Raw genomic sequence first — 12098 nt, 5'->3', positions numbered from 1 at the left:
AAATAGAGGAATAAATTTGTTTTCTAAGCCACAATCATTTAGAAATTTTTATATCAAGTGTGAACCAACCTATTTTTGGAGTTTTTGTAAGTAAACTAGATAAGAGCCTTTCAATTTTACATGAATCTTTTTAAGGTATATGGAAATATTAAATGCCTATGGTCTTAAAAATAAAATATATGGGGGCCGGCCAAGTGGTGTAGTGGTTAAGTTCATGCGTTCAGCCTGGGGTTCACAGGTTGGGATCCTGGGCACGGACCGACACACCCTCATCAAGCCATGCTGTGGGTGGCAGCATCCCACATACAAAATAGAGGAAGACTGGCACAGATGTTAGATCAGCAACAATCTTCCTCAAGCAAAAAGAGGAGGATTGGCAACAGATGTTAGCTTAGGGCCATTCTTCCTCACCAAAAAAAAAAAAAAAAAAAAGATATGAAAAAATTATTCTTCCCCCAAAATAATCTGAATAGAAGCATACCTATATCCTAACAGGATTAATTTTTACCAAAAATCAGAAGTTTCCAATGCCATGGAGTTATCATAAACATGAACTTAGATTTTATAGAATGACATAAACATAATTAAGGGTTGGTAAGTACTATATTTTCAAATGTTCTCTCCCGGCTAGTGGGACTTTAAGTCTCTCTCAAGTGCAGTTGCTGACATTTTTCCAGGGCTTTAAAAATGTTAGTAATTTGACCTTTGTTTTCTGAAAAAATAATGAGAGATTCCCATTTAGAATTATGTACAAGAATAGTCACTGTTATTTATATTAGAAAAACTTAAAATGAACTAAATGTATAAAAATAGGGACATTATTAAATTATCTTAGGAGATTGTCTGCTATCATGCTAATACAGTATGAAAATTATACATATAATAGAATAATAATATGAAAATAGAGTAGGAAATTATATATACAATATTATCTTTATTTAGGCACATGAACAAACTCTCAAACATACAGAAATAAAAAAAGAGACTGGAATGAAAAAAAATGGAAAAACTTGTTAACAGGAGTGGTATGGTTTACATATATTTTTATTCTTTATGTGACTATATTTTCTCTACCATCTCCACTATAGATACGTTGTAATTGAAAGGAAAAAACAACAAATATAATAAAATATTATAGTTTCCAAATGTAGATTTTATAAGTAATTATTTCTACAAACAAAATTTATCCAGAAAAAAATCTAACAAAAATTTGTGCTCATCTGAATTCAAACATAATAATTTGACATTAAATATAACTGTCCACAGCAGTGTAAATGCACAGGTTATACCAAAATGTAAGAAAGTGCAATTATTAATTGTTTCCAAATTATTGACTTACCTTCACAAAGTTTCTGCTTCATCACCTCCCTTATTTTGGATATTGCGATATAGTCTTCCACATAAAACACGTAAGTAGATGAAGGCTTGTTGGCAATAGCTCTGAGTTCTGCCTCTTCTGTTTCTGAACCAACTCCAATAGCAAATAATATTATTTTACTTTCTCTTGCTGCTTCTGCTGCATCCTTGACTTCATCTTGGGATTTACCATCCGTAAGTACTACCGCTATCTTAGTCAGAAATCTTGAGGACTTGGCAAAAAGGTAATCAAGTGCAAACTGGATGGCCTTTCCAGTCCTTGTGTTTCCTCCTAAGTAGTGTATGGATTCCATCGCTGCCATCAGATTCTCTCCCGAATCATGGCTTCCGAGGGGAATCTCCAGGACGGGGTAGTCACTATACTGGACCACTCCAACCTGAATAAACTTCGGTCCTATGTCAAAGTTTCTTGTGATGTTGACAAGCCACTTCTTCACTATTTCAAAGTTTTCTGGGCCAACACTGTAAGAGCCATCTAAGATGAAAACTAAATCTGTCGGAGCAGTACGACAACCTAAGTGAAAAGAAAGCCATCAGAGCACATTTGTTGTGTCAAAAGCAAAAACTGGAAGGTGCTAAACGCATCATTTTTCATTGAGCAGATGGAGGGAATCCTTTCACAATGTGTATGCATATCAAATCACCACAATGTTCACTTAAACATCTTATAATTTTTTATGTCAATTATACCTCGACAGAGCTGAAACTAAAAAAAAGAAAGAAAAATAGTAACCAGTACATAGGAGCTTTGTGATTAAATAAGATATACTGCCTAGCTCGTGAAAATTCTTTATAAATGACGACTATTACTTTTGTTGATTTCCTTGAATTCTCTTGTCTTATTTTAAGGATTAATGACTCAGCTTTAAAGGTAGGGAATTTAAAAAAACTCATGCTGTATATGAATATGATATCTAGATATCTCTCTGTAGGGGCAGGTATTACCGTAAAGCAACATTTGATTCTAATTCCCCCCTGAATAAATGAAAACACAAAAAAATAATAATAAATGCATGATTTTCAGGTATATACTAACATTATCAAGTCAGCAATGAAATACATTTAGCTTAATACTAACCTGAAATATTTACAAAAATATAAATAAATCAATGAATAGGAAGAAAGAAATTCAAAACAAACTCTCTGCCAACTCCAGGACTCAACTAGCCAATAAAGATCCATATTCTTTGATATAGTTGATAAAAGTTAATACAAACCAAGATTATCAAAGCAGTCATTCTTGCACTATGCGCAAGACAAGTTTTTAAATGTCTGAGCTCTCATCTTCGGCCAATAATGTGCTCAGTGAACCTATGCTCAAGGGTATAAAGCTATTTCTTTCTCCATACAGATGAAGATTCTTGTTTCAAGAAACCAGGAAACTTGTGTGATCAGCACATCGAAGAGTTCTATTGGAAAAAGACTATCTTTGGTACGAGTTATATCTGGACAAGTTCTAAACACTTGTGGAAAGAAAGAAAAATCTTCAGGGGGTGATGGATATATGAGGTGATGGATAAAAATTAGACTCGGTAGTGAGCACAATGCAGTATATACAGAAACTGATAAATAATAATGTACACCTGTAATTTCACAATGTTATAAACCATTATGACCTCAATAAAAAAATACAAATTAAAAAATACTTCTGTAGTCAAAAAAAATCTTCTTAACTCTTCCACCCTATTTCATTCTTTCAGTATATGGAATCCCTACTCTGTGCCTGATATCATGCGAAGTACTGGCTTCAAAGATACATAAGATATCTCAAAATGCTCACAGTCTAGTAAAACAGACAACTGTCTGGTTAGGGAAAGTACAAAGTATTATGAGAACATTTAGGAGGGGATAGCAACCTCACTGTGGAAAGGCAGAGGTTTTGTGGGAAAGCTGATGGGCAATCTGAGATGTGAAAGGAGAGCTCTAGCCAGGTAAAGAGGAGGACATTCTCATCAGAGGGGACAGCAAGTGCAAAGGTCCAGAGATGAGAGACACACAGCCTAAAACACACACTGGTTTATTTGGGTAATTCCAATAGTTTGAAATAGCCAACAGAGTGCACTGAAAGGAACAGCTGTATTTGCCTTCTCCTTCTCTAACTTCTCCACTCAGAGTAGCAAAAATACTACTGTTTATGATCCATATAATAAGGATCACATGTCCCCAGAGATGATGCATTGGAGGAGGGCAAGATGAATCAAGGTAATATGATAGCAAATTTTAAGACTTGTGTTTTTGCTCATTTTAATGGTCTCCCTTAAGTTGTGATCAGATGTCCAGTTTAAAGTTATAACAAGGAGGATTTATTTTCTGTATATGTTAAAAATAAGGTAGCATAATTGCAAAGGATAGTACTGGAATAGAAATTGTTTAGTGGCAATTAGTATTTTTGCATCTCCTTAGGAGTCAATCAATCAATCAATCTCTCTTCCTCTCTTCCTCTTCCTCACTCCCTCCTTTCCTCTCCATTCTTTTCCTCATCTTTGTCTACTTTCATATCTGGGATGATGACAAGGCTTACACGAAGACGTCTCGGTTTTATCATTATCTCAACTCACCCATCACAATAACCAGTAAAAATAAACAACATTATCAGGAACATGTATAACAGTCAATACGTTACCAAAAAAAAACTCCAAAAACATGCATTTGTCTCAAAAATGTAACTGTGATTATGATGCTATTCCTAAGGTGCTATAAGGCAGGTGGTGGTGAAGTGCAGAAGGGCATGAGGGACACTATTCCAACAACCTCAGCCATGGTGAGCTCGGCCAGATTTCAGGGCAGGGACAGCAGAAAGGGAATTCTGCCAGAGGCAAATTTTCTAACCCATGGGAACGCAGTTCTTCTGTTATTTTTGGAAGGTGGACTGGGATTACGGGTTATGCCTTTATGGGGTTTTTGTGGGAGAGACAAAAGGACAGGGAAGTTGTGTTTGCAACACTCCTCAATGTTGCTGTTCTTAAATACTATGAGACTTACTATTGTCTAGACCCGCTAGTGTTTGTTTGCCGCTCGATTCACTGGTTATAAACTCTTATAAGGTTATTCTTGGCCCTTCCTACCCCTTTCCAGAGCCACAGAGCATATATTTCATAACTCAAGGTTAGACAAGAACATGGGTACAAAAGCAACTATTGCCATTTATAAACCCCACACCAAATACCATTCCAAGAGACCTCCTCCTTAGAGAGATGAGTCACCCGTGTCATAGAAAAGGAATGAACTGAAGGAAGATCAAAAGCATAGTTCAAATACTAGTTACAGCTCTAACCAGCTGTATGACACTAGGTTAGCCCCTTAAATTTTGTGAATCTTTTTTCGCCACTCAAAAAACAGAGAAAAGAGTATTTACCTTGTAAATTATTTGGGTGGATTAAACTATAAAAGGGTTATGCAAACATTTAATATTATGGTTTTAATAAATTTTAAGCCAAGTTGAGTCAAGTTGTCAAACCATCAGATTTAACTGTTACAGAAGCCTTAATTAATTTATAGTAGGGTGTTTAGTTAATGAGTTTTAAAATATGACTATAAGCAAACTTTTTTAAAAAGTATGATATCTGTAAATGATGGCCTGTTAGAACTACAGTTAATATCACCCCCTTCTCTACTGCAAGCTTTTATACAGGCAATCAGAATAATAGTTAAATTTACTGAGATGTCCCTGTGCTAGGCCATGTACATGCATTATCTCATTTACATGAATTGTCTCATTATCTCTATGAGATAACATCATAGGATGGTCCCGATAACCATCCTATATCCTGATAACTATCCTATGAGGTAGATACTTTCTTTATCTCCATATCATGAGGCTCATGAATGGCTGCACATGAACTTAATACCAGACTGTTTATTCCAAAGACTGATTAATAGAATAAACAATTACCAGAGAGTTTTCTCAAAATTACCTCTGATGGAAGCTTTTCCTCTCCGTTAATGTGTAACATAGCAATTCATTTATTTTAGGGAATTACAGCATCAAAGAAAATCAAATAAGATTCTTAAAACCACTGCTTGAGCTTCCCTAATTTGATTTCCACAATCAACTTGTTGATAACAAAAAGGGACAATGCTGATAGTTCTTACTTGATCTTACTTCCCCATCTTCAGCTAATACAGAATTCTGAAGAAGCAGGACCAAAACTATCCAAAGAAATGTAATATGGTGAGCCATGTTTCTGTTTTCAATCTACTATTTTGGTCTTAGGATTCCTAAAAAGAAAAAAGAAAAAAAGGAAAGTTAAATATATTAGAAAAATAAAGACAAATAGCCAGCCATTATAAGTTTAAATTTTCAAATTGTAATACCCAGTTGGAGTATACTTAATTTTTACTATCCTTAGAATTCACTTATGTGTCTAAAACAGCCACATTTTAAATATATTAACACAAGAGGACAATGAGTAGGAGCTGATAAAGACCATGATAAGTCTTTTAATTCATAATTATCTTGGAAAAGTATGAAATTTTCTAAAACTTCGGGCTTTGCCCAAAATAATTACTAGAATTCTTCCTTTTAGCATATCTTGTAGAGCCTTGTCAGATTATTTTCATTTTCTCAATGGTTGTCAACATTCTCCTTTTAAATAATGATTTGTATTTAAGAAACACTCAGAGGGTCTCTAGTAAAAATATTTATATGATAAAACAATGATAGGATTTAATTTTTTTAATGGGGTATAATTATAAACATTAAGATCTATTTTATTTGATTCATAACCACTCAGTTATATGACTTTAATGTCTTCTAATTTAGTCCAAGGACTTCACTGCTGGTTAGAATATGGAAAGTTACAAGCAACTATCACTCTCAACAATAAGAACATGACAGATAAACTATAAAACTTTAGTCTTTTTAAATCCAGCAGAAAAGAAAGGATTTAAAGGAAAAATGAAATAAATTCCAAGAGTTATTAATCCTTTATAAGATAGAAGAGATTCAGGGCTGCTTTCATCTCTAGCAGAGTAGGAATTTACCACAACATGAAAGAAATCAGTTGAGGCTGGTGTGACAGATTTAGAATCCTGACGGGCCCCAGCTACAGAGCGAGTATGCCCCGACCCATGCACTTAACTGAGTGTATGGAGTAGATAAATAATACAGAGAAAGTTGAGAGCAGTATAGATATAGAACAGCCTAGAGAGATTTCCCCCCACCCAAGCCATTCAGATACCCAGGAAATTCCTCAAATACAAAGCATTGGCTTGCTGAAGGCTCAGGGAGAAGAAACAGAATGGAGGGAAGTCGCTCCAAGGCACTCCAGTCCCTCACTACAGTGAAGAGAGATATCTCAAAAAGCAAAAAGCCAAAAGAAGGACAAGAGGGAAAAATAGACCTCAGAAATACAAAAAGCTGAAAACCATACTGACAAGCTACAAGAAATCTCCCAAAGGTCTCCCAAGATATGAGAAGTAAGAAAATGTAATTTCTGATCAGGAGAAAAACACTCAGTATAAGCAAATCCAGAGATGATCTAAATATCAGAAATATCAAACAGAGTTTGTAAAATGGCCCTGAGAAATATGATAAAGGATCTAATGAATAAGATGGACAACAATGTGCAAAAGCATGGGAAATTCCAGAAGAGAGATGGAAACTAAAAAAGATACAAACTGAAACACTTGAATGAAAATATATCAAAAAAGAATTTATGCAATGGGATTACTTGCATCCATCAGAGGAAAACATCAGTAAACTTGAAGATAAGTCAATAGAAATTATCCAAAATGAAATCCAAAGAAGGGTGAGGGAGAATGATAAAAGGAAGAGAGCATCTGAAATCTATGAGACAATATCAAGTGAGATTGATTTTACACACAAATAATTTATTCTTCAAATGGAAAGGAGAAAGTGAACGAAGAAATATTTGAAAATACAATGGCCAAGAATTTTCCAAATTGACAAAAGCTACCAAAATCAGATCAAAGAAGTTCCATATGCCCTAAGCAAGATACAAAGTCAGTCACACCTTGGTACATCATACTCCAACAGTTGAAAATCAAAATAAAAGAGAAAATTCTTAAAACTAGCCAGAGAAAAGAGACATAATAAGAATCTTAGATGAAAATTTCATAGTAATAAAATGGGCAATGGATCAAAAAGATATAAAAATCCTCAATGTGTAGACACCTAATAAAGCTTCAGAATACAGGGACAATAAAGGGGAAAAAAACTAAAAAGAGAAATAGATAAACTCAAATCACAATGTGAGATTTTAACATCCAGTTTTCAGTAATTGTTTAATTAGAAAATAAACTAGTAATGATACAGAAGTTTTGAAAAACATTATCAACCAACTTCACATAGTTGACATTTATAGAACACTCTGCCTAACAACAGCATAATATACATTCTTTCGTTCTGCATATGAAAGAGTAACCAAAATAGACCATATGGTGGAGAAAAAACAAGCCTCAAATTCCAAAGAAATGAAATTACACAGATTATCTTCTTTGACCTACATGGTATTAAATGTGAAAAAAATCCCATAATAGTTGGAAATTAAGCAACCTACTTCTAAACAATACAGGAGTTAAAAAGAAAGAAATCCAAGGGGAACTTTAAAAATATTTCACACTGATCAATAATTTTTTTAAAAAATCAAAAATTTTTTTTTAAAGATTTTTTTTTCCTTTTTCTCCTCAAAGCCCCCAGTACATAGTTATATATTTTTCACTGTGGGTCCTTCTAGTTGTGGCATGTGGGACGCTGCCTCAGCGTGGTTTGATGAGCAGAGCCATGTCCGTGCCCAGGATTCAAACCAACAAAACACTGGGCCACCTGCAGTGGAGCGTGAGAACTTAACCACTCGGCCACAGGGCCAGCCCCTAAAAAGTCAAAATTTTATGATGCAGCTAAAGCACTGCTTAGAGAGAAAGTTTAGCTTCAAAAGCATGTATTAGAGAAAAATAAAAAATCAATATCTAAGCTTTGACCTAAGAAGCTAGAGAAAGTACAACAAATTAAACCCAAAAAAGTAAAAGAAAGAAAGTAATAATCAGTGAAATAGAAACTTGAAAAACAATTAAAAAAATGAGTTAATTCTTAGAACAAATGAATATAAATCCTAGCAAGAATAATCAATAAGACAGAAAACATAAATTTCCTCTGTCAATATTGAAGTAGGGGATGCCACTACAGATCCTACTGACATCAAAAGGTGAAATGGACAAAGTCCTAGGATAAACTGCTTTTTGAAACTGGTCTAAATTGAAATTACCTATTAAAGATATTGAATTTTTAACCAAAAGTTTTCCCAAAAAGAAAAGTCTAGATACAGATAGTTTCACCAGTAATTTCTACCAAACATTTAAGGAAAAAAATAATACTAATCAAACTCTTTCATGAAATGAAATTAAGTGAAAATAGAGGAGGAATGAACTCTCCCCAACTTTTGGTATGAGGTCAACACAATCCTAATAGAAAACTAGACAAAGATACTACAAGATAAGAACACTATAGTTCATAACCCTTCATGAACAAGAATGTAAAAATCCATAATGAAATATTTCCAAGTCAAATCCAGCAATATATAAAAAAGGTCATGATCAAGTGACATTTATCCCAGAGTTGCAAGATTGATTTAACACTCAAAACTCAACTGTTATAATTTACTATACTAAGAAACATCACACGAACATCTCAATTTACGTAGCTAAGGCATTTAACAAAATTAAACACCCATTCATGATAAAAACTCTCAGTGAACTAAGAATAGAAGGGAACCTGATGAACGTCATCTACGAAAAATCTACGGCTACCATCATATTGAATGGTGAAAGACTGAATGCTTTCTCCCCAAAATCACTAAGAAGTTAAGGATATACTGTCACATCACTTCTGTTAAAAAATGTACAGGGAGTCCTAGCTAGCACTATATTCAAAATGAAAAATAAAAGACACAAAGCCCATAAAGAAAGAAATAAAACTGTACTCATTTACAGACAACATGATTATCTATGTAAAAAAATTTTTTGAAATCTACCAAAATACCAGCAGAACCAGCAAGTGAATTTAGCAAGGTCATAAGACACAAGGTTAATAGTTATTTTTTAAAGTGTATCTATATACTATCAACAAAATTGGGGGGAAATTGTAATATTATATTCAATAATATCAAAAACATCATAAACCTAGAAATAAAGCTAATGAAAAATGTCAAATACCTCTAGACTAAAACGTATAATACATTGTTGAGAGAAATTAAAGAAAGCAAATAAAAAGAGAGATCTATATTCATGGATTGAAAGACTCAGTATCAGTTATATATCCATCCTCCTCAAATTGACCTATAGCTTCAACACAATCCCAGCCAAACCAGTTTTTAAAGAAACTGACAAACTTATTCTAAAATTTATATAAAATGCAAATAATTTTGAATTAGAACAATCTTAAATGAAGAACACTCTTGAATAATGAACAATCTTCATTAAGAATAACTAATTTGAAGAATCTACACTATCTGATTTTGACTTACTAAAAAGCTACAATAATCAAGAAAATATGCTATTGGTGTAGGGATAAATGTATACAATGGAACACAATAGAGTTCAAAAATAGATCCACACTTACACGGTCAACTGATTTTCAATTAAAGTGTGAAGGTAATTGAATAGGAAAGTCTTTTCAATAAGTAGTGCTGAATCAACTGGATAAACAGAATAAAATGAACCTTGACCCCATGTCATTCAATATACAAAAATTAGATGAAGCATAGATCTAAATGTTAAAGCTAAAACTATAAGGCTTCTAGAAAAAGACATAAGAGAGTATATTCTCGACCTGGAGATAAGGCAAATGTTTGTAGGATACAAAAACCACTAGCAATTTTAAAAATGGATACTTTAGGGTGGGGCCCAGTGACGCAGTGGTTGAGTTCATGGGCTCTTCTTCACCGCCTGGGGCGTGTGGGTTTGGATACCAGGTGTGCACCCATGTACCACTCATCAAGCCATGCTGTGGCAGCGTGTCACATACAAAATAGAGGAAAACTGGCACAGATGCTAGCTCAGGGACAATCTTCCTCAAGCAAAAAGAGGAGGATTGGCAACAGATGTAAGCTCAGGGACAATGTTTCTCAAGCAAAAAGAGGAAGATTGGCAACAGATGTTAGCTCAGGGACAATCTTCCTCACAAAAAAACAAAAGGATACAAGGATACGTTAGACTTCACCAAAATTAAACATTCTCTTCCTCAAAAGACACATTAAGAATGCAAGCCAATATTCAGAATAAAATACTTATGAAAAATGACTCATATCCAGAACCTACATAATTTTTAAAAACTCTTACAAATCATAGCAAAAAGGAAAACAATCCAAGTCCTGAACAGACACATTACATAAGATACAGAAATGGCCAATAAGCATATTACATGGTACTCATCAATAGTCATTAGAGAAATGTATATTTGAACAAGATATCATTCATACCTTCTAAAATGGCTGAAATTAAAAGAATGACAATACCAAATATTTATAAGGCCATGTGGAAAAACTGGAACATATACATTGCTGCTGAGAATGAAAAATGATATAAGCACTTTAGAGAACTGTTAGGTTCAGTTCTTAAAAGATAAACTATGACCAGCAATTCTTCAGCTAGGTATGTTAACCTAGAGAAATGAAAATGTGGGCCCACAAAAAGACTTGCACGATATTTATAGTAGTTTTATTCATAATAATCCCAAACTAAAAATAATTCAAACACTATTGACAGGAGAATGGATAAACAAGTTGCGTGGTATATTCACATAATAGAATAATGCATAGCAACAAAAAATAATGAACTACTGCTACACCCAACAACATGAATAAATTTTAAGTACGTTCTACTTAACGAAAGAAGCCAAACACAAAAGAATACACAAAGCATGATTCCCGTTACACGAAGTCCCAAAACACAAAAGTAATCTCTGGTGTTAGAAGTCAGGAAACATTTGCCTTTGATGGGAGGAGCCAACTGGAAAGGGGCGCAAACAATCTTGCTGATGATAAAAATATCCTACATTTGCAGTGATGATATTCGGGCATAAAAATTTGTCTAAGGCTGTTAAAAGGAAGGCTTAACAACTGCATGATTTGTTGTATACAAATTACACCTTAATGAAAAACAAAATCATTCCGACATCATCACTGCCATTTTTCAACTTAGGCTGGCCCCTCTGGACAAGGAGCTTGAAGGTCAGAAAAGTTAGCGAGAAGCGTTCCTGGTGAGTCATCACCAGGATGTGCTGTTTATGGCAACAATGTGTACTAATGAATGTTCACTAACTTCCTTCCCAAAAACCTCAAAATTAAATTCTTCTGCTCCTCTGCCAAAAACTCCTCATTATTTCCATGTAGTACCTAATTTCTTCAGAATCCTTGGGCTAAAGTTAGCAGTCTAATTTCATTATATCCTTGATTGACAACCATTAAAGTAGACAGTATGAAACAAGCATTAAATACATGCTACTGCCATGTTATTTTGAAACATAATTGAAACTGTGGAAACATAAGTGGTATGCTTATAAATATGTTTTACAGCTATTTCATTGTACATATGCGCATAGACAATGCATATAAACTGAGGCATATCAAGATTTAGCATTTGCTTCCATCACCTGGGGAACTTGTTAAACATATGGATGCCCTGGCCCTACCTAATAGCTTTAGATTGTAGGGCAAGAGACCAAACATTTAAAAAAACAATTCCCATATGCTAATGTACACCAA

General features: G+C 34.0%; 1 protein-coding gene across 1 annotated transcript in view; it reads right to left on the bottom strand.

Annotated features, from left to right (window-relative positions):
- The window catches only part of COL21A1 (collagen type XXI alpha 1 chain), a 174029-nt gene that overhangs the window by 111798 nt on the left and 50133 nt on the right, over positions 1 to 12098 (bottom strand). Inside the window, exons 2-3 of the mRNA XM_070514690.1 lie at positions 5470 to 5595; positions 1340 to 1891 (exon numbers count right to left, since the gene is read on the bottom strand). Of these exons, the coding sequence (XP_070370791.1) occupies positions 1340 to 1891; positions 5470 to 5557 (640 nt within the window). The 5' untranslated portion in view covers positions 5558 to 5595. The remainder of the gene's footprint in view (positions 1 to 1339; positions 1892 to 5469; positions 5596 to 12098) is intronic.

Source organism: Equus asinus, chromosome 8 (genome assembly GCF_041296235.1).
Source record: "Equus asinus isolate D_3611 breed Donkey chromosome 8, EquAss-T2T_v2, whole genome shotgun sequence".
In the NCBI taxonomy this organism is placed as follows: domain Eukaryota; kingdom Metazoa; phylum Chordata; class Mammalia; order Perissodactyla; family Equidae; genus Equus; species Equus asinus.
Note: the sequence above shows the minus strand (reverse complement) of the source record. Positions and strands in the feature narration are given on the sequence as shown.